Source organism: Herpailurus yagouaroundi, unplaced genomic scaffold (genome assembly GCF_014898765.1).
Source record: "Herpailurus yagouaroundi ecotype Mexico unplaced genomic scaffold, PumYag 295, whole genome shotgun sequence".
Classification (NCBI taxonomy): Eukaryota; Metazoa; Chordata; class Mammalia; order Carnivora; family Felidae; genus Herpailurus; species Herpailurus yagouaroundi.
The window spans coordinates 2,255,493-2,277,176 of NW_024412512.1; the positions used below are offsets into that span (position 1 = coordinate 2,255,493).

The 21,684-nt window shown below is 58.4% G+C and overlaps 1 protein-coding gene across 1 annotated transcript in view; it reads left to right on the forward strand.

Annotated features, from left to right (window-relative positions):
• Positions 1-21,684, forward strand: part of CELF5 (CUGBP Elav-like family member 5) — a 47,733-nt gene that overhangs the window by 641 nt on the left and 25,408 nt on the right. The window contains exons 2-4 of the mRNA XM_040461713.1: positions 17,748-17,989; positions 18,056-18,140; positions 19,502-19,563. Of these exons, the coding sequence (XP_040317647.1) occupies positions 17,748-17,989; positions 18,056-18,140; positions 19,502-19,563 (389 nt within the window). The remainder of the gene's footprint in view (positions 1-17,747; positions 17,990-18,055; positions 18,141-19,501; positions 19,564-21,684) is intronic.

Here is a 21,684-nt window from a genome sequence, read left to right on the forward strand (position 1 = left end):
TTCCGGCATCCTCTCTCTCTCTCTCCCTCTCCCTCTCCCTCTCCCTCTCTCTTTCCTTTTCTCTCCTCTCTCATCTCCCTCTACCTCCCATCCTCTCCCCCCCCCCAGCATCCTTCTCTCTCTCTCTCTCTCTCTCTCCCTCTCCCTCCCATTCCCCCTGGACCCCCACCCCTTCCTCCCTCCCTCACCCACTCTTTCCTGCCCCTTTGCTGGAGGAGCTGCCCGGACCTCGCCACCCCTCCCTGCCCACCCCCTCATTCATTCGGCCTCCCCAGGCCCCGTCGGGGAAGTTTGCACCTCTGGACTCCATTGCTTTGGTCGTTTTCACAAAGCCAGGCCAGCGGGGCAGGTCCGGCCAGCCGCAGGGGACACGGATGCCCAGGACCCCGGGCTAATCGGTAACTACAAAGAAAGCGGGGTGGGGGTATCAGGGAGCTGAGCCAGGCTAGTGGGGGGGTGGGCGCCAGCCTCCCCAGCCCTGGGTGGTTAAAATGCTATGGTTTGCCCTCCCCCCCCCACCCCCGCCGCCCATCCTCTCTGTTTGGATCAGCATCCCCCCTCCATTTCTCTGCCCTCCCCCTCCCTGCTTCCACCTTTGGCTCAAGTTAAAACTGGCCTAGCCTGTTAGCAATGTGTTGAGGTCTGAGGCCAAAGACGATGAGCCTGGACCGTCCATCTGGCAGAGCCCAGATCCTAAGGTGGACGGGGAGGCGTGGGCGACCCGGGAGCACAGTGGGGGAGGCAGGAGGGGTGGGGAGGCCTGCCCACCTCCCTCCCACCTGATTCTCCCTCAGATGGGATGCTGGGAGGAGGCGCCCAGGGACTGTGGCCCCAGCCCTGGGCTCAGATCATGGGCCCAGTGTCTGAATGACGGTGGCTTTGACGGCTCTCCCATCAGGGGTCGGTGACCGAGGGTGGGGACAGTGAAGGCTTTGTGCTGGACACCCCTGGCAGGACCCTGGAGGCTCCTTGGGGATGGAGCGGGGCTCATGACCTATTTCAGACCCGGTTGTCCCCCTTCTTCTCTGTGGCTGCCGTGGGAAGCATGAATACATGCTTGTTGGATGGATGGATGGATGGATGGATGGATGAATGAATGAGTGAATGAGTGAATGAATGAATGGGTGGATGATGGACCCGGGCAGGCCATAGGGAGAGTCTGTTGGGATGGACCCAGGGCCTGTCACTGTAGCTAGACCCTCCAGCTGGTATCCTAGGGGGAGGAAAGAAACCCCTCCCATCCCCCACCTCTTTTCAAATCCAACCATCACCAAAAAAAAAAAAAAAAAAAAAGGGGGGGGGGGGAAGCTTGGAAAATCGAATTCCTCTATGTGAACTAGGAGGGCAGAGGGCTCCCATTTGCCCATGAGTCAAGCTCAGGGGTCCATGGCTGCATGGAGGGCACTTTGCACAAGCCCCCCGCCCCCGGTACGGCCGAAGGGCCCATTTCTAGAAAGATTCTGATGGGGGCTGGAGGGGGTGTCCACGTGCCCCCCCAAATGTTGAACTGATAGGCTGTTGGTGGGCTCTGAGTGAGGGAAGCTGATGGGGTGTAGGGGGTGTACACACTGGGTGGCCCTCCTCCCTTTGCTCATTTTTAAATCTCCCCTGGACACCCCCCACCCCCACCAGGGGAAGGGACGGACTGTGGCTGGGTTTCCGCCTGGGCTGGAGCCTCAGTTTCCCCCACTGTCGGCAAAGCAGGGCCTCTTGAATGTCGGGTTATTTTTTTTCTGGCTGGGGATTGTTAGGCTTAGGGGCGTCTCGGGGTCTTTCCCAGAAGGGTGACAATTAGGCAGCCGGGTGTCCGTGACACCCAGCTCCCACCCCCCACTTCCCAGGGCCCCCCCCCCGGCTGCAGGGGGTGGGGAGGGGGACGTGTCCTCCCGCCCATCCTCCAACACCGGATCTCTCTCCTGACACCCCCTGTGCTGGGCCTGGCTGGGCCTCCCCTGTGGGAGGGAGCTGGAGGTGAGGGGGTCTCAAGGGCCAGCAGCTAGGATGATGGCTCCACTGCGTGGCCTTTGGCCAGTGGCTGCCCCTCTCTGGGTCTCAGCCAAAGGGAGGTGCAGTCATGAATGAGAAGTACAGGGGGTGTTCAGGCGCCTCCTGCCAACACTTCCCTGGTTTCATTTCTGGGGAGCCAATGGGCACAGGATGCCTGCTGTTGGCGCTGGCTGAGAGCAGCCAGGGCTGGGGGTGTGGCCCCGGCGGGGGTGGGGGTGGGGGGAGAGATTCCCCCCCCAGCCCCAGAGCCTTCTGGGCTCCCGAACACCAGGGGATCCCATGACGACGGACACCAGGGGAGCCAAAAGGGGCAGCAGCATGGGTCATCATCATCCGTGTCCTGACCATCATCTCATCCTTAACTGTCATACCTGGGGCCTGTTCAGTCCCCCACCGAAGGGATAGCCACTGGGGTGGGCTTGCGAGCATCAGCGCATTTCACGTGGAAGGGAAACTGAGGCCGGGAGGGGTCAGTACTGGCTCCCAAACACCCACCAGAGCCTGGGCCCTCACTGTCTCCCACCCGTGTCCCCTCCAACCCAGGGAATACAAAAGTACATCTGTGTGATGGAGGGGTGACAGGTTCCCCCCACCAGCCAAGAGTCGGGCCCCCCTCAAAGATGGTGTTGGGGAGGAAGGGGCTGTGGCATGAGGCACCCCGATGCCTGATGGCCTGTGGGGCCCCCGTGAGACCGAGTGACAGGTGGGAGGTCCAGCCGTGCCGGGGGAGAGGGGGGGCTCTGGGACCTGAGTGTCGGGGCAGGAGGCAGGGTGGGAAAGACAGGGTCCTCAGCAAGAGGGCAGGCCCTTGGGCGCTGGCTTGTTTTGTTTTTAAGATAAGGGATGGAGACAGAGAAATGATTTAGAGACACAAGGAGAGACCAGGAGAGACACAGCAAGAGCAGGAAAGGAGACAGACACACAGACAGAGAGAGAAACCGAGGCAAGTAGAGCCCCCCCCCCCCCCCCCCACACACACCCAGGGAGAGGCAGGGAGGGGGAGTCAGGGAGAGCCACGGAGAAGGGGGAGCAGGGAGGCTGCAAGGCCGCTTCCTCACTCAGACCAGAAAGGGAGCCCAGCCAGGAGCTCGGGCCGAACTGGGGGGCTCCCACCAGCCGGTGTCCCCATGTCCCCCCACCTGGCTCCGGCCAGGGGACATCTCCCGCAGAGGGGGCCCACGGGGGTGCCTGGCGTGGCCGGGCTGTCCCTCTCTCTCCCGATGGGGGCCGAAGGAGCCTCGATGCCCACCCCGCCCGGGGCAGGCTCCCACGATAGGGCTCTAGATAGGGCTCTAGGGCTCGGCAGCCACCGCCGAGAGGCCCCCCATTTATGGTAATCACATATGCATTTGCATGTTAATGACAATATTTGTCTTAAAGCGGAGGTTGTGAGGGGGGCCGGTGCAGGTGGGGGGGCCGGGTGGAGGCCTGTGGTTTCCATGGGAGCCCCAGCTGCTCACTCCGCGGCAGGAGGGGAGGCTGGAGCACGCTGAGCTCTGAGGCGTGAGATTCCGAGGGTGACGCGCCAGCCCCAGGGAGACGGAGGGCTGCCTGGCGGGGGCACCGAGGGAGGAGTTGTGAGCACGGCGCGTTGGGGGGGGGGGGTGCTGGGGGCCGGCCGCCAGGGCCGGCTGCCTGACTCTGAGCTGGGCGTGCCCCTCCCCGTGCCTCAGTTTCCCCAGCTGCCCGTTCTTCCCTGATTTAACCGGGGCCTTACAGGCCGTACTGTGACATCATGTCTGCCCTCCTTCGGGCAGAGAGTGTTGACTAAGCACCTACTGTGTGCAGCGTTCATGGGGAGATGGGAATCCGTGCAACCAGGCATCCCTGTGGATTCACGATGGGTTGAACAAGACACGAATCCATCTCCCCATATAACCAGCATTTATTGAGCACTTGCTGTGTGCCAGGCGCCGTTCCAGACCCAGGATATGATGTTGGGCATCACAGATTACCCTCCCCTGCCAAGACCTGACCTGCCTTCAAAGCCCAGTCTGGTAGGAGGGACTCAGTGAGGAAGGAGGAGGTTAAAGGCATTGATGTTCAGGCTGCGATGGTGGGAACACAGCCCAGAGGAGCCCCTGCAGGTGTGGGGACCAGGAGGGCTTCCTGGAGGAGGTGGTCAGTATAAAAGAGCAGTTCTGAGCTTGGCATTGAGATGATCTGGTTTCTCTAATCTTGCTGGCAGACCGTGCTCTCGCCCACAGGGTCGGGAGACAGCGGGGCTTTCACTCTCAGAGCAGTGGGGAAGGGGAGGACCGCGAGCCGGGCACAGAGTACATGCTTGGTCAGGAGGAGCTGGGCTTATCGTGGGACTGGGCTGACGCCTACAGGGTGAGAAGGATCCGTTGGTGGGGACAGGTGTTCCTGGCACAGAGAAAAGCATGTGCAAAGGCCCAGAGCAGTGCTACCTCTGGAAACTTCTGGCGAGGGGGGTGGGGGGTTTGCCCTGGTGAGAAAGGAACAAAGGGTCTTGGGAGCCCCAGCGTCCCCTTCTGTTGTGGGACTCAGAAGAGCCCGGGGGGGCTCTTCTGAGAGGCTCTGGCACTTGGGGTGTCTGACACAGGCTCCTGTCTCTCTCTTTCACCCTTGACATTGGCAGATGAGAGCCTGGCCACTAGGCAGGGCCATGCCTACGCGCCCATTCGTTCGTTCGGCCAACGCTTCCCGAAAGCCTTTTGGGGCCGCTACTGGGCACGAGAAATGCGAAGGCCTCTGATGGCAAGGCGGAGCTAGGCACCGGCACTCAGAGTGATGGTCAGGGCTGGGTCGGAGGGAGGGAGGCAGGGTTGAGGGAACCGGACAGGAATCTGGGGCTCTGCCTGGAAACTCCGGCGGCGTGGACGAGGGGCTGCGGAACAGAGGCTTTGAAGGGAAAATAGGAGCCTGCCCGGTGAAGGAAGCGCTTCGTTTGTTTATTCGCCGAAACAAGGACTGTGTTCCTGGCCCTGGGATGGGCATGGCTGCGAGTCAGCTAGGCAGACGTCGTCATGCATGTGGGCAGAGGGAGCTGGGTTTACAGAGGCCTGGAGGTGTGGAGGGCACACCTGGAGGAGGGAAGGAATTAGGTGGGACCTGGGAGGTGAAGCCGGAGGTGAAGCCAGAGGGTCAGCATGGGCTGAACCCCGGAGGGCCTGTGATCCTAGACTGAGGGCGCTGGGGAGCCATGGAAGAATTTAGAGCAGGGGAGGAATTCAGACTCGGGTGGAAAGGGCGCTTCATGTCTGTTCACCTGCCATTGCCAGCCCCTTTCCAGCCTCCCAGCCTCAGTCAGGATATGCCTGCTTCTTACGCAGAAGGATGGAGAAAGAGGAAGCTTCCCCTTGGGGTGAGCCCACACTGTGGGGAAACTAGAAATGCAAAGAGGCAGACCTGTGTTCTCAGGGGACCAAGTTCCCCTCCCTCACATGGATCACGTGATGAGTTGGGGCTCAGAGAGGCGTAGCACTCAGCCCCAAGTCACACAGCAATAGAGCTAGGCGTTCCACCTCCCAGACTGAGTCTTGACCCACTTTGGAAGAGGAGTAGAGGAGGCAAAGAAAGAGCTGTGATTGTGGAGGTGAAGATTCAGGGTGAGAGCCATCAAGGGAGACTGGCTGTCCTTGGACTGAAGGCGACCAGTGTCAGAGGAAGGGGCTGCTGTTGGCCTGGGGTCATGGGGATTTCACTGATATGTAAGCTCTGTGGGGGCAGGGACTGTGTCTTGTTTGTCATTTGGAAGTGGAACATGTGGATGGATGAGGGCCTGAGGGAATGAGAGGTTGGGGGGTGGGGATGGGGAATGGTCGGATATGGGAGGGTGGGCTGGTTACGATACGGACAGATAGATGGATAAGTGAGTAGATGGATGCAAGGATGGCTGGATGGAGGGCTGGAGGGATGGACAGATGGACGGATGGCTGGATGAAAGACGGAGGGATGGATGAGTGGAGGGATACGTTCCCAGCATTGGCCACCTTCCTCCACACGTGATGAAAGGGAATGACCCGTCAGGTCTGTGGTCTCACAGGCTTGGTTTCTGTTCCTGGTTGTGTGTGCGTGTGTGTGTGTGTGTGTGTGTGTGTGTGTTTCTTCTCTGTGATCTTGAACAAGCCACCTCATCTTTTCTGAGTCTTGGCTTCTCATTTGTAAAAGAGAAGGAACATTGAAAGCTGTCTTCCGGAGTGGTTGCAGAAATTGGAGTTCACTTACATAATGTGACTAATGCACATACTCTGAGCGATGTCCTTCATGTTGCAGGTGTCCTCAGTACGTGGTCAGGTAGTCAGATAGTCAGCAGTTGTTTTCCATATCTCTGTGGGGTGCCAGGCGCTGAACTGGGGTCTAGGGACACAAACCCTTCCAGGGGAGAGGGGAGCTGATAACAAACTGGGTAACGAACAAGTAAGATTTAGATTGGATTGAGTCGCCATGAAGAAAATAAAAGTAAGGTGTGTGTTGGGAGGTGACAGCTTGGGTGGCCAAAGATGGCCTCTCTGAGCAGGTGACCTGAATGACAGATGAGAAAGCTGTGATTCTGAAGCCAAGGGAAAGGCATTCCAGGAGAGGAAACAGCACATGCAAAGGCCCTGAGGTCGGAATGAGTTTGGCCTGTGAGAGGAACAGTGAGGAGGCGAGTGTGGCTGCAGCCCAGAGGGCAAGGGGAGAGAGGAAGGAGGGAGGGCAGGGAGGACACGGGGTAGGTCGCTCAGGGTCTCGTGCGTCTTGGAGAGGATCGTGGGTCTTACTCCGAGTGAGGCGAGAGCCCTGGAAGGCAGTGGGCAGGGAAAGGACAGCATCCCATACGGAGCTCAGAATCTGGAGAACATGGACTCTGGGTTCTCCGTTTTCTAGATGGGGAAGCTAAGGCACAGAGCGTCCCAGAGTGTGGGACGGAGCTTCCTTCCATCATGGCTGCACCCGGTCCCTCTGAGGGGCTCCTGAGGACAGCAAACTGCCTGGAGGCGTGGCCAGCGCCAGGGGAGAGACTCCTTGTCCCTGACCCTCTGCAGATGACGCCCCCCCCCCCCGCCCCGTGGCTGGGGGCCCTAGAGCAACCTCATGCACAGTGAGAGACAGAGGCTCAGAGAGGGGGGAAGACCTCCCCCAGGACACACGGCAAATTCGTCACGTGTCAGAAGGGACCTGGCATCATCTAGAGCGACCCGAGGCCGATGGCTGGGGCTGGGGCTCATTTCTTCACCCACCTACTCGCCCCCTCTCTCCACTATTTCCTGAGTCCTGCTACGTTCAGGATCGAAACCTGGCGTGTGTCCGTAGGGAGTCCAGTGCTCTGAGCGGTGGGCAGGACGGACAGACGGACGGAGGTGATGAGTGGCGGGGGGGGGGTGGGAAGGGGCAGCGCTGAGGGAGACGTCTGGCGGTTCCTCAGGGACCTTCACGCGGAGTTACCGTGTGACCCGACCGTTCCACTTCTGAGGGCAGAGCCGAAGAATTGAAAGTCTCCGAGAGCTGTTTGCACACCCGTGTTCACAGCAGCACCAAAGTGGGAACGCCCCAAGTGTCCCCTGGTGGATAAGTCAGTGCACACAGTGTGGTCCATCCACACGCCGGAATGTGACCCAGCCCCAGGGAGGGAGGACGTCCTGCCACCTGCCACCGCGTGGACGGACCCGGAGGTCACTGTGCGCGGTGACAGGAGCCAGACACAGGAGGACACGTCCCGCGTGACCCCACTCCGAGAGGCGTCCCGTCCACAGAGACAGAGAGCAGGCGGTGGGAGCCAGGGGTGGGGCAGGGGGCGGGGAGTCCGTGCTTCATGGGGACGCAGTCTCAGTCTGGGGAGACGGAAAGTTCTGGAGACGGGTGGTGGGGGCGGCTGCACGACAGCGTGAGTGTGCCTGATGCCGTGTGAGAGTGCACTGAGAGACGGCTAAGGTGGCACATTTTACGTGATGTATATTCTACCGCAATTTGGGGACGCAGCCCCATCCCCGCCCTGGCCGCCCCTCCTCCCTCTCGCCCCCTCGCCCACTCTGCTGCAGCCACACGGGCCTCCTGGCTGTTCCTCAGGTCGGTCCTTCCCCAGGGCCTTTGCATGAGCTGTCTCTGCTACCTGGAATGCTGTTCCCCCAAATCTCTGCAGAGTTCATGCTCTCACTTCCTTCAGGTCTTGGCTCAGATGTCACCTACTTGGTGAATGTTCCTCTTCCCCCAGATACTCACATGCCTCCTTCCTCCTGCCTTTCAACCTTCACCTTCTCAGTGCCGCCTCCCTGCAGAAATGATTTATCATCACAGCCACCCTCCAGCACTCCAGACCCCTCTTCCCTGCTTTCCTCTTTTTCTTGGGAAGATGAAGACTCCTGCCACACCATAGATCATAGGTTTTGTGCTTATGCTATTTGTTTTTCCCTCCCCCCACCCTTAGAGTGAATACAGCATTAGGGTGGAGGCTTTTTGCCTTCTGTGTCCACCGCTGTGTCCCCAGGGCCTAGAACAGTGCCTGGGACACAGCAGGTGGGTGGGTGAACAGATGGATGGACAAGTGAGTGGGTGAACGGGTGGGTGGATGGATGGATGGACAGGCGGGTAGATAAACGAATGGAAAACAGATGACGGGATGGACAGGCGGATGGGTGGGTGGTTTGTGGATGGAACCGTGGTGCGGCAATGGTGAGAGTCTGTGGGAGGAGTCAAGACGGCTGGGGGCAGGAGACTGAGGGTGTGTCCAGACGAGGCCTGAGAAGCCCCGATGTGTAAGTCTGGGGCAGAGGAGGTGTCAGCGGTGGAGGCTAAGGAGCCCGGCCAGGGAGGCAGAAGGTCACCCCAGAGACGCTGCGCTGGGGTGAGGGGTCCAGGGGTGTGAGCCATGCGCATGAAGTCATGCCCTCTGCACAGGAGCCAGTGGGTTTGCTGGTGAGGGGAGGGGCGATGAATACGGGAGAGGCCGTCCGCCCCACTGTTCTTAGCAAAGTGGGGACAGTCTGGGGCTAAGAGGATGGGGGGAGGAGAGAAGGTGCGGGGGGCAGGTGGTGGGTGAAGGGCGGCCCCACAGCACAAGGAGATGTCTTCCGTAGTCCGTAGTGGAGGCTCAGAGAGGTTAAGTGACCCGAGGTCACACAGCCGAGAGGGGCACCGGGCAGGGTTTGAGCCCATCTTTAGCCGCTAGATCCCAGAGCCAAGGTTAACGGCCAAGAAGGTGGGCCGCCTGGCATGCAGGGGGCTTGGGAGCAAAGGGATTCGACCTGTTGTGGTGCGGTCCTTGTTGGCGATCAGAGACGAACAAGGGTGTCTTTCCTGCGTCTGTTTCCACAGTACAGCTGGCACATAATAGGTGTTCAGGAAATATCGAATGGCCCCGTGCTGGGCGTGGGGGAGGAAAGGGGAAGGATAAAAAGGGATCGAATGTCGCTGCCCTCAGAGAGATTGTCTCCATGTGAGCAGGTCGGTTTGAAAACACATCCATTCAGTCCACAAGTATTCATTGAGCGCCTACTGTGTACCTGGCACTATTTAGGTCCTGGGAACCCTGGGGGGAAAAAAAACAAACCATGAAAAACTGACTGTCCTTGTGGACAGGACATTTCAGTGGGCTGGGGGAGGCGGGGAGACAGAAATAAATATAATACAGGTACCCTCTGCTCCTGGAAAGTCCGTATTATGCTACTCCCTGTGCTTTCATGAAGGGCCTACATGAGTACCTTTTTTGGTAACCGAAAGAAATCTGAAGGAGATTTGTGCTTTTCTGAAAAAAGGCAAAACGCGAAAACAGCACTCAGCTCTGGCTTTGCACTCGGGGAAGGCTTATAGAGGCAGTGCGAGCCCCCAGCAGCGAGGGCGGCCCCCCGGAGCGCCTTCCCCGGGACCACACTCGGGCAGGCCTGCAGCCGGAGCTCTGAACTGTGTCTGCAAGCATCTGGGCCTTGTCTCGTTTACTTCTGTGCCTCCATTAGCAAGATGTGTCCTAACCTATCAGAAAAGCCTAAGAGAGGCCAATTCGGGGGTCTGGGAATGTTCAACAGTTTTCCACGTAGACCAGTGGCAATTGCTTCTTTACGGAAAGTTACGGGAAAGTTTCACAGGAACGCTCTGCTTTCGGATAGCGAGGGAAACCTGTATGCGGCCTGTAAGGGCCCTGGAAAAACAGAGCAGGGTGAGCGGATGGTTGAGGGCCGTCACTTTAAACAGGGTGCTTAAGGAGCCTTCCCTAAGGAGGTGACATCTGAGCCAAGACTTGAAGGAAGGGAGTGAACCGTGCAGAGATCTGGCAGAGCGCATTCTGGAGCAGCCCATGCAAAGGTCCTGGGGCGGGACTGGGCCTGGAGTGTTGGAGGAACAGAGGAGGCATGTGTGGCTGGGAAAGAGTGAACGAGGGGGAGAGAGGAGTAGGGGAGGGCAGGTCCTGCTTGGGGGCCACGGAGAGGACTGAGGCTTTTACCCCCAGGGAGGTGGGAGCCCCTGAAGGCTGGGGGCAGAGGAATGCTCACGGGCGCCCTCTTGTGGGGGGCGTGGCGGGTGGGGGGGGTGGCGAAGACGGTGGCGGCAGCAAGGGGGGACCCGGGGGCGGAGGGGACCGCAGCCCCAGGAGGGCGTGGATGGGCACTGGACCAGCCTGGAGGCCGTGAGCTGCCCCCAAGTGCTTGCTGCGCACACAGCGCGCTGGGCGCAGTGCTGGGCTCTGGGGACACGTCGGTGGCCTGCACGCTTGGTTCCCACCCGCAGGGAGCTCCCTGTCCCGTGGGGAGAATGAATGACTCCCGGACAGGATAGGCGGTGAGCGCCCCGCACAGGCTCGGGAAGAGCGGTAGAGGCTAGAGGCGCCGCGTGCGGGGCGGGGCGGGGGTGGGGGAGGGGAGATGCCGAGCGTGGGGTGCAGGGGAGGGGGGCAGGGTGCAGCCTGGCACGTGGCCATGGCCGGTGCCCAGACCTGCCCAGCTCCGCGCAAGCGACAGAAATCCCAGATTTATCCACGTAAGTGACGACCATGAACAGTAAGAAGGAAGAAAACACCAACAATTTCTGTTGTTCTATTTCATTTTCAAACAAATTTTTCTTTAGGCCCCTTAAGGCCTCTTTCCTGCCCTCTGGGATTTTCTGAAACTCAAAAGCTCTTTCCCACCTCCCCCTCCCCCCCAGCCGCAAACCCTGAGCCTGGGTTCAGCTGAAGGGCTCCTTCCTGATTTGCTGTGTGACCTCAGGAAAGCGCTAAGCCTCTCTGAGCCTGGGTTCACGCATCTGTAACACAGGATTCCAGCTAAGGGGCGGGGGGAGGTCTGACCCAGGACTTGGCTCTGTGTGCTGGTGGCACTTCCTTGCGGGGCCTTTTGGGGGATTTTCAGTCAGTCCCGGGGGGGGGGGTCCTTCCCCTGATGCCCCCAGACCTCCAGGTGGATCTGGGACCCACCTCTTCATCTCATCTCCAGATCCTTAATTACATCTGCACAGTCCCTTTTTCCAAGTTGGGTCCCACGCACGGGGTGTGGAACGCACACACGACTTTTCCGGGGGACAAGACAATCCACGACACCCTCCCAGGGACGGCCAGGGCGTCCGAGCCCTGCCTGGAGTGTCCCATCCGTCTTTCCTCTCTGCCCCGCCTGGCCCGGGCTCAGTCTTTGCCCTGCCCCACGTTGCCCTCGGCTCTGCCCCCCCCCTTGACTTCTGTCCTGTGCTCTAGTCCTCCCTCTATGCTGACCACACATGGGGGTGCGTCGATGTGCCTCTTCCCAGCCTGGGAGCTGTCAGCGTCACCCATTATGAGCAGAGACGGGTTGCAATGGAGGGACCATACAGCCACCTTTGCTCCCTTCCTCAGAGACGGCATTTCCAAGGCCGGAGAGAGGAGTGTTCTTGTGGGCTGGGGAAAGAGCCCTGTGCAAGGGGGTCATGCGGGTATGGGCTCAAGTCCTAGCTCTGTCGCTACCTGTGGGTGACCTGGGCCACTGTGACCCTCAGACTTTTCGTCTGTAAGTTGGGCACTATTCTCGAAGGCTCTGTGGAGTTACCCCAGGGCCCCATGTTTGGGAGGCCTGTATCTTTAAGTAGCCCCCTACTGATTCAGTCTATCTGGATACAAACAGTCGGTGTCTACACTAGATTGTAGGTGGAGTACGATTGTCTTTTCGTAGATGCTCTCAAGGCCACCTTTGTCTTAAAATATTAAAGGCTTCGACTTTCAGGGAAGATGGCAGGATTGGGTGCCGCTGTGGCTCCACACCCTGGGGATCAAAGCCTCCAAGCACAGTGGATGGCAGGGAGGCCCATGATGTCATATTCCCCCCCCCCCCCCCCCCGGGTTCAAATTCCAGCTCAACCCTTACCCGCTGCTTCCTGCATACTCTGCATAATACCCGCCTGGTAGGGCTCCTGCAGAGAGGAGGGGTCCTGGAGCCAAGTTCCCAGGATAATGGCCACCCTGTTGAAGTGCCCTGTGAATCAGCTGTGATGGCTGCTACTGTTACCTTTATAAGAGGGACAATATTGGCAGAGGAGGCACAGACTGGAGTTAGTCCTCCGGGGTTCAAATCCCGCCTCTGGCCCCGATGCGATGTAACCTCAGGCGCACTCCTCACGAGGTGCTGGCTCAGTTTCCCTATCTGTGAAATGGGGATAATAACGAATACAATCATGCCATTCTCTTGGGCTAGTCTGAGGATTCAAAGGGTTGCAATGGGTGGGGAGCCCCTGCAAGATTCCTGGTGCTCCGGGGGACATCGACTCTTATCATTATTACAGGTTTGAGCCATGAGATCCCCAAAGGCTCAGAACTGAGAGCAGAGAGCAGGGGGTCTCAGCATGAGCAGGGATTCTCGGTAGTCTCTGGCAAGGAGGTTTCCTGTCTGGGGAGCCACTGGTGCTTACCTCCAGAGATGGGGAACGCCCTCCTTTCCCAAAGGAGCCGTGATGAGAAAGATCTAGTTATTAGGAAACTTTCATATAGATGGTGATTCCCTCGTTTTGGCCTCTGCTCTGCCCTTGGGCCCAGAGAGAACTGCAGGCCTTGACCCCCCCCCCCCCAGATCAACCCTGGTCCAGGCTTTGAAAACGCATGTGGGTGTGAAGGGATGGTCAAGAGCCAAGCATTCTGGGAAGAACGCAGGGCTTGGCCAGCATGGGAGGGAGCTGCTGGACACAAGACCTGGCCCCCTTGTCATTGATGAGGCCGGTGGGGGGTGGGGGGGGAGGGGGGGCCAGGGCTGGAATTGAGATGAGAGGTTCATCCAGCGTAGGCTTTGCATGGGCTGTGACTTCTGTCAGAAGGTCCCTCTGGGACTAGGATGTAACAGTTGAAATGGGGCTCATGGCATTTGATCCAGCATTGGATCCTGGCACTATCTGAAAGTTCCTTTCACGGAGAGGCAGGTCAGGTGCCTGTGACCCTCCCCTAAGCCTTGGGGAAAATGTTAGAAAAGATGCGAGCTCGAGGCAGTGTACCCCAGTGGTTAGCACAGCCCATGGGGCCTGGATATTCCATTCCCCATCTGTGTGACCTTGGGCAAGTCACACCCCCACTCTGTGCCCTGGCCCCTCATCTGCAGAATAGGGCAACACTAGCAGCTACTTTGTGGGTTTGTTGTAAGGACTAAGTAGTCGCTATGGAGTACAAGCTTCTTCGGATTAGAAGTCAGTGAGCTTTATTAACATCACTAACAAGTCTGTGCTGACTGGGGATTGTATTAGTTTGCGAGCGCTGCAGAAACAACCTAGCACAAACCAGGGGGCTTCAAAAACAGAAACGTGTTTGCTCACCTCCCCGGAGGCCAGAAGTCTGCGATCAAGGTGTTGGTTGAGTTGGTTCCTTCTGAGACGAAAGGAGAATCTGGTCCAGGTTAACTAATTTCATCTGCAATGACTCAATTTCCAAAATGGGTCTTATTCTGAGGTCCTGGGGCGTTTAGGACAGCAACATACGAGGTTTGGGGAGGGGAATACAATTCAGCCCTAATAAGAACTGGAAATCAAGGCTGTATTTAGCCAGAAAGGGGTAAACATCACACATTTTCACCAACCAGAACAGAGAAAGAGGCCAGGAAGAGAGCGGGTCAAAAGAACAGGGAAGCGTTTCAGCACCGAGGACAGCGGCACGCAATCTGGTTTGCGTCCCTCTGGCTGCAAACCTTCCAGACCCACAGGCTCATGGCCTTGAAGGTTGCGCGGGGGTCCCACCCTCCCCTCCCAGGACCAGCACACTCCATGTTCTGCAAATGAGGCCCCACGGGCAAGAGAGGACCCAAGGAGGAAGGGTTTTGCCTCTATTTTACATCTCCCTGCAGTCCAATTTCTTTCTGGCTGTGCCTAATTTCTCTCAGGCCCTAGGCTAGTTGTCTTAGCGCCTCCCCTTTTCCGGAAGACCTTGGGGGATTAAATTCAGAAAATAGAAACACCAAAAAAGGAGTAGAAAGACCAGCCATGGGCTGGGAGAAGATGTGTGCATCAGATGTAACCATAAAAGAATACAAAGTATTCTTTATTTACACACCACATAAAGAACTCCTGCAAAGCCACAAGGTGCCCAACTTTATTAATAACTATAGCAATGTATGTTCCAATCTCAATGAAATACAATGATACACCCACCATAATGACTAACATCTAAAAGGCTGGCAAAACCAAGGATTGGGGAAAACGAAGCATAAATACTGTCAGACCCGTTGGTTGGAGAATGCTCTGGCACAACCCACTTTGGCAAACTGTTTGAAAGAATCGATTAAAGCTAAACATAAGCCTACCTTGTAACCAGCAATTCCATTTCCGGATATGCCTTTGCACATCAGAGTACCTGTGCAAGAACGCTCCACAGCACGTTTATTCATGATAGCCTTTAACAGCGGACAACCCCAACGCCCATCCACAAGAGAATGGATAGCCTTGCTGTATATTCACAGGGCAAAACACTACAAGCCAGGAAAAGGAATTAACCCCCTGATACACACAACCACCTGTTGTTGAGTGGCAGAAGCTAGATACAAAGTGTACATATGCTATGATTCCATTTATATAAGTTCAAAGACAGGAAGCACTCAGGTACACTGATTAGTGACCCCCCCCCCACCCGGCCCCGTCAGGGAACCATAATGAAGAACAGTGACGTGATTATCACAAGAGCTAGGTAGCAGTGACTTCTGGGGGAGATTGTCATGGGATGGGAGCACCCGGGCTTCTGGGAGCATCTATGTTCTATTCCTCGACGTGGAAAATGGTTATGTGATTTTATAATTGTTTGTTACACTGCACACTTCTAAGTTCTGCACTTTTTTGGCATATATATATATATATATATATATGATTTTTTTTAATATTTGTTTTTGAGAGAGAGAGAGAGAGCGCGCGCACAAGTGGGGGAGGGGCAGAGAGAGAGGGAGACACAGAATCCGAAACAGGCTCCAGGCTCCGAGCTGTCAGCACAGAGCCCGACGTGGGGCTTGAACTCACGAGCTGTGAGATCATGACCTGAGCCGAAGTCAGGAGCTCAACCGACTGAGCCACCCAGGCGCCCCACGGGAGGGGGGTTGTTTTTAATATATCTCCATTACAATTTTTTTTATCGTGGGTAAAACACACATAAGATTAAATTCGCCGTCTCAACCGCGTCTAAGTGCACAGCTCAGTGGCATCAGGCATGCTCACGTTGTTGTGTAACCATCCCCGCCCTCCCTCTCTGGAATTTCTCGTTTTCCCAAATGGAAACTGGCTCCCTGAAGCACGGGCTCCCCGCCCCCTGCCCCACCCCCGGCTCCCACCGTCTACTCTCTGTCTCTGGGGACGGGACTCCTGTAGGGACCCCCGTGAGTGGGGTCACGCGGGACGTGTCCTTCTGTGCCTGGCCTGTTACGCTGAGCATAATAACATCCTTCAAGGTTCATCCGCGTTGCAGCGGGGGTCAGAATTCGTCGCTGTTTAAGGCAGAATAATATCCCAGCGTATGGATGGACCCCATTGTGTTTCCCGTTCACCTGTTGACGGACGCTTGCGTGGTGCCGCCTTTTGGCCGTTGTGAGTAATGCTGCTGTGAACACGCGTAATATCTGTTTGAAATATCTGTCCAGTCCCTGCTTTCACTTCTTTTGGGTAGAGACCCAGACGTGCAGTTGCTGGGTCCTACGATAATTCTCTGTTTCACTTTCCTGAGGAACGCCAAACCGTTTTCCACGGGGGCTGCACCGTTTTACGTGCTCACCGCGAATGTTTTTTGTACTCTAGAAAGCCCTGCTCCCCGGGGCACCAGAGGACCCCTCGGGCCTGAGGCAGACCCCTCCCCAGCAGCAGCCGGCCCAGCCGGTGGGAATGGCAGCGTGGTGACCACATCCCAGAAGGAAGGACGCGCGGCTTTAATTAGCTCCTGCCCGGAGCAAAACTGGGCACCACGGGGCTGTTCCCAGGGGCTCTCTCTGCACAGGGGGCCCTAGGGGTCGGAGGAGGCAGAGAGGCTCCAGGGGGGAGCTGGGGGTGGTGGGCACAGGGTCCACGGCGCCAGAGCAGACGACGAGGGTCTCGTTTCACACGCAGTGAACGTGAGGTCCACAGAGGTTAGAGGCAGAGTCCAGGGCTGAGGCCCGGGCCCCCTGGGTCCATCTCAGGGGACCTGACACCTGCCTGCATCCCACACCCCGCCTCAGGCAGACATCTTTCAAAACACCATTGGTCTATCTCATCGGTCTTTCTCTGGGGGCCCCCCTCCGTCTCTCTCTGTGTCTCTGGTCTCCGCGGTTCTCACGCTTCGCACCCCTCCCCAGCCCCCACCCGGCCCAGGACGGCGTCCAACCAATCACACCCTCGCTCTGGACCACTTCTGCGCTGGCCCGCCCCCTGTCCTCTCCTGATTGGCTCCGCCGCACCACGCCCCCTCTAGCCCCGCCCCCCGCCCCGCCCCCTCCTTCAACGCTCTGGGAGCATCCTCTCGGAGCGGGGAAACTGAGGCCCGGAGAGGGGCGGCGCCCGGCCCAAGGCCACGAAGCGGGTGCGTGGCAGAGCCGCCGTGCTCCTCCTCCCAGTGCTGGAGCACCTTCTGCATCCTTGGGGCTGCAGGTGCACCCCCCACCGTCCTCCCCGGGCAGCCGCGGCCTCACTGCCCCACCGGCCCTCACCCCGCGCTCTGCCCATCTCTTCATCTGGCGTCGGACGCGGGTTTAATTAACAGCTAGTCTCCTCTCCTCTTCCCTAGCTCACCGAGGGGGAGGGGCGGCTGGACCACGGCTATTGCCCCCCCCCCCCCAATACCGTTGGCTCCAGTGTCCTGTTTATTTTTGGCTTGTAGTAAAAAAGGACATAAAATCTACCTCGATTTTTCCTTCTTTTCCATTTTTTAAAAAATGTGGTTAAATACAATTAAATTCACCCTCCTCACCCTTTCCAAGCGCACAGCTCAGCGGCATCAGGCACACTCACACTGTCGTGCAGCCGCCCCCACCACCCGTCTCCAGAACTTTCCATCTCCCCAGACTGAGGCTCTGTCCCCATGAAACACGGACTCCCCGCCCCCTGCCCCAGCCCTGGCTCCCACCACCCGCTCTCTGTCCCTGTGGACGGGACTCCTCTGGGAGCCCCTGTGCGTGGGGTCACGCGGGACGTGTCCTTCTGTGTCCGGCTCCTGTCACCGCACAGTGTCCTCGGGGTCCGTCCACGCGGTGCCAGGCGGCAGGACGTCCTTCCTTTTCAAAGCGGAATGATATTCCAGGGTGTGGACGGACCACACTGTGTTCATTTATCCCTTCCCCTTTTGGACGTTGGGATTAATGCTGCTGTGGACTTGGGTCTGCGATCTCCTTTTCTCTTAACGCCCCCATTTGTCTCCCTTCCAGGCTGTGCCTTTCTCACCTACTGTGCCAGGGACTCCGCCATCAAAGCTCAGACTGCCCTGCACGAACAGAAGACCTTGCCCGGGGTGAGTCCTGGGTGCTGTCTGGGGTGTGGGGACGGAGGGGACGCTCTCACCCTGGGGAAGGCCGAGGCCCTGCCTGGGGTCAGCGGTGAGGCCCGCGGGCCTCCGGACTCAGAAAGAGGGATAAGGTGCAGAGGGGCAGAAGTGACCAGGGAGAGCATTTATTGAGTGCCTACTGCCCGCCACGTTCCCTGCTTCACACCAGAGCGGTTGTGTGTGGTTGTGCAGGTTGCACACGGCACAAAGGCCTGGCCCAGCGTGCAAGTGTCATTGCGCCGAGACCTGAAGGACGAGGAAGCATTAGCGGAGAAAGGTAACAGCATGTGCAGAAGCCTTGAGGCAGGATCGTGCCTGGCACGTTGGAGGAACAGCAAGGGGGCCTGTGCGGCTGGAGCAGAGTGAGCGAGGGAGCCAGGGGGAGGAGAGGAGGGCATTGTGGGGACGGGGCAAGTCCCAAGGGCCTTAAGGGCCTCCAGGAGGAGCTTAGACGCTGCCTGCTTCTCCATATGAAAAGGAAAGGGATTTTCCTATCCCTCATCCTTACAAGCAAATAGAGCTACGGCCCCTTGATGAAGGGGGCGTTTGGGCAGCTTTTCCACCCCCAGGCGAGGCTGGCCCAGGCTCCGTCTCCGCTGGCTCTCCCTTGTCAGCCCTGCCTTCTGGGGGTGGGCAGGAAGCCCCTGTCCCCAGTGCAGGCAGGGTGGTCTGCCTGAGCCAGCTGAGCCCGGTCCCCGGGCAGCGTCTGTTCACGGAAATCGAAGGAAGCGCAGTGAGACCCATGGCATCCCATGGGCTCTGGGGTGTTCACCCTTCCTTCTGGGACTCTCGTGGACTCTTCGGCATCAGGGACATTTGGGGGCTGCTTGGGTGACATCTGCAGACACAAGTGCTGGGAATCGGGGTGCAACAGGGCTGACTGGGTGCCCCTGCCGGGAACATGCCATCATGGCGAGGGTTGACTTGGGTGTGAACAAGCACCAGAAATGGCCCAGGGGCTGGCCTCAACCTCATGGTCAGGAACAAAGTGCCCCTTTTTGGGTGAAGACAAGAGGGGTGGAGGCGACGTGGCAGCAAGCGGCCCTTGCTGGGCAGCAGTGAGCCAGTGACTTAACCTCTCTGATCTTCAGCATCGGAAGAGTATAACGGGGTGGGGTGGAGGGAGGAAACTGTAGAGAAGGGGGTCGCGGAAGGCTTCACGGAGGAGGTGACATCCGAGAAAGGATTCACAGTTCTCCCTCCATTGGACCTTCTGCCATCACCTCCCCGAACCAACTGGGGACTGGAGGGCAGGTGCATCCGTGCAGGCTGGCCGCTGGGGGGGGCACAGTGGAGTTTCTGTGGACCCCATTAGTTATCTCTTGTGGCCTAATAATTGTTCCACAACCTGGTGGCTTCAAACAGCCAGCATTAGTGATCCCAGTGGCCGGGGGCCCAGAATTAGGGAATGAGTCGGCCGCACGGTCGTGGCTCAGAGTCTCTCCTGACCGTGACTCAGGGATCCGCCTCCGTGCTGGCCCCCGGGGCAGCCGTGGACAAGAGGCCTCAGTTCCTCTCAAGGGGGACGACTTGAGCAGCCTCCCAGCATGGCGGCCGGCTTCCCCCAGGGCTCAAGGAGGGCACCACCTCGCGCCTCGTCTTGGAGCGACACGCTGTCTGCCACGCTCCCTTTGGCAGGAACCTCTGGGGACACTGGGCACCTGGAGGAAGAAGCCGGTTTCGTAGTGGATGTGTCCAAGGTCGAGCAGCCAGCAAAGGGCAGAATGGGGACTTGACGGCCGACCCTGTGTGGGCGCCCAGCCCTTCCGTGTCCGTGGACCGTTTTTTGGCGCGTGGCACCAGGTTCCGGCTGGGGGCTCTGAACCATCTGTCCGGAGAAATCCGTACCCACCTGGAGATCTGCTGAGATTTCTAGCAGTGCCCCCGGCTCAGTCCTTCTTAGCTCCCTTCTGCTCCCAGTTTACTGATGGAATCACTGAGAGCCGAAGCCAGCCTCCGTCTCCACTGCCTGAGGCCCTGGGGGCCTGGGAAGCAGCGCCCTCTGTGTTGGGGGCCAAAGCTGGGCTCTGGATTCCATCAGCAGCCGGGAGGGAGGCCAGAAGAAGGCGGGGGGGGGGTCTGTCCCTAGAGTGGGGGCCCCTCGAGTCCTCAACACCCATGGGTTCACTCAACAGACATTTACTGAGCACCTGAACGAACAACCCAATGAAAGGACTTCCGGTGGTGAGGACAGCACGGAGCCCAGAGGCGACGGGGGTGGGGGTGGTGGTGGGGGGGGACTTTCAGAGCGATTTTCAGACTCAGGATGTGGGTTCTGTTTCGACAGGGAACTCAGGGACCCTCTCTGAGCATCAGGGGCCAGAGGGACCGCAGGGAGCTGTGGGGTTGTTCGGGCAAGCGGCTCGGGCAGGGACAGCGCAGGTAGAGATGAGGGGTTCGGGATGCTTTTGGAGCAAAGCTTTCCGGGTCGGAGTGAATGGGGGGGGGGCGGGTTAGTGACCCGGGGCCACTGTAACAAAGCGCCATGCACTGGGGAGCTGGAAGCGACAGAAATTTATGCTGTCACACTTCCGGGGGCCAGAAGCCTGAAAGCGACGTGGCAGGAGGGCCACGCTGTGGGGAACTCTGTTCCACATCTCTCCAGCTCCCGGTGGCTCTCCAGCTGGTGGACGCAGCGCCCCCATCCCTGCCTCTGTGGCCACGTGGCCGCCCTGTGTGTCGATACGTCTCCCCTCCCCCTCTGCCTTTCTCTTATAAGGACACCTGTCGATGGGTCCAGGGCTCACCCTAAACCTCATCTCGAGATCCGTGACTTACTCACATCTGTAAGGACACCTTTTCCAGATTCAACAGGTTTTGGGGGTTAGGACTTGGACATATCTCAGGGAAGTCCCCGTTCAACCCACTGTGACGGGCGAGCACAAAATGAGCAGCGAATGTGTGGCGGCCGGGACAGCATCGCGGTGGCTCTAGGTGGGGGGAGCCGGGGCCCCCGCACTGGTGACTTCGTGTGGCAAACAAGGCGGCTCCTCGGAGGAGAGGGCATTTGAGCCATGTCGTGTCTCGAGAGATGGGGGAGATTGTGGCAGACGGAGACAGGGGTGGCGTGGGGACGGCGTGTGCTGAGCCGGGAGGCGGGAATGTGCCAGGCGAGCTGCCGAGTGCGGGAGACACAGCGGAGCCTCCGCTGTCTCGTGGAGGAGTTTACGTCAGGTCACAGGAGGGGTCTCAGCCCCGGGGGTGATTCTGCCCCCGCGGGACCCTGAGTGACGTCTGGGGACACTTGTGATTGTCATGACTGGGAGATGCTGCTGGCATCCATTGATCAGGAGAATAAGGACCAGCGAAGGTTCCAGAGCAGTGCGCATTGATCTAGAACGCGAGCCACATTTAACATTTAAATGTTTCCAGGAGGGGGCGTCTGGGTGGCTCAGTCAGTTCAGTGTCTGACTCTTGATTTGGGCTCAGGTCATGATCTCACAGTTTGTGGGTTCAAGCCCCGCACTGGGCTCCCCACTGAGCATGGGGTCTGCTTGGGATTCTTTCTCTCCCTCTCTGACCCTCTCCCCCCCCAATTAAAAATAAATAAACTTGGGGGGGCGCCTGGGTGGCTCAGTCAGTTAAGCGTCCGACTTCAGCTCAGGTTGTGATCTCACGGTTCATGGGTTTGAGCCCCGTGTCAGGCTCTGTGCCGACAGCTCGGAGCCTGGAACCTGCTTCGGATTCTGCGTCTCCCTCTCTCTCTGCCCCTCCCCTGCTCGCGCTCTGTCTCTCTCTCTCTCTCTCTCTCTCTCTCTCAAAAATAAATAAACTAAAAAAAAAAAGGTGTTTTTTAAATGGCATTCTTTGTTACTAAAACA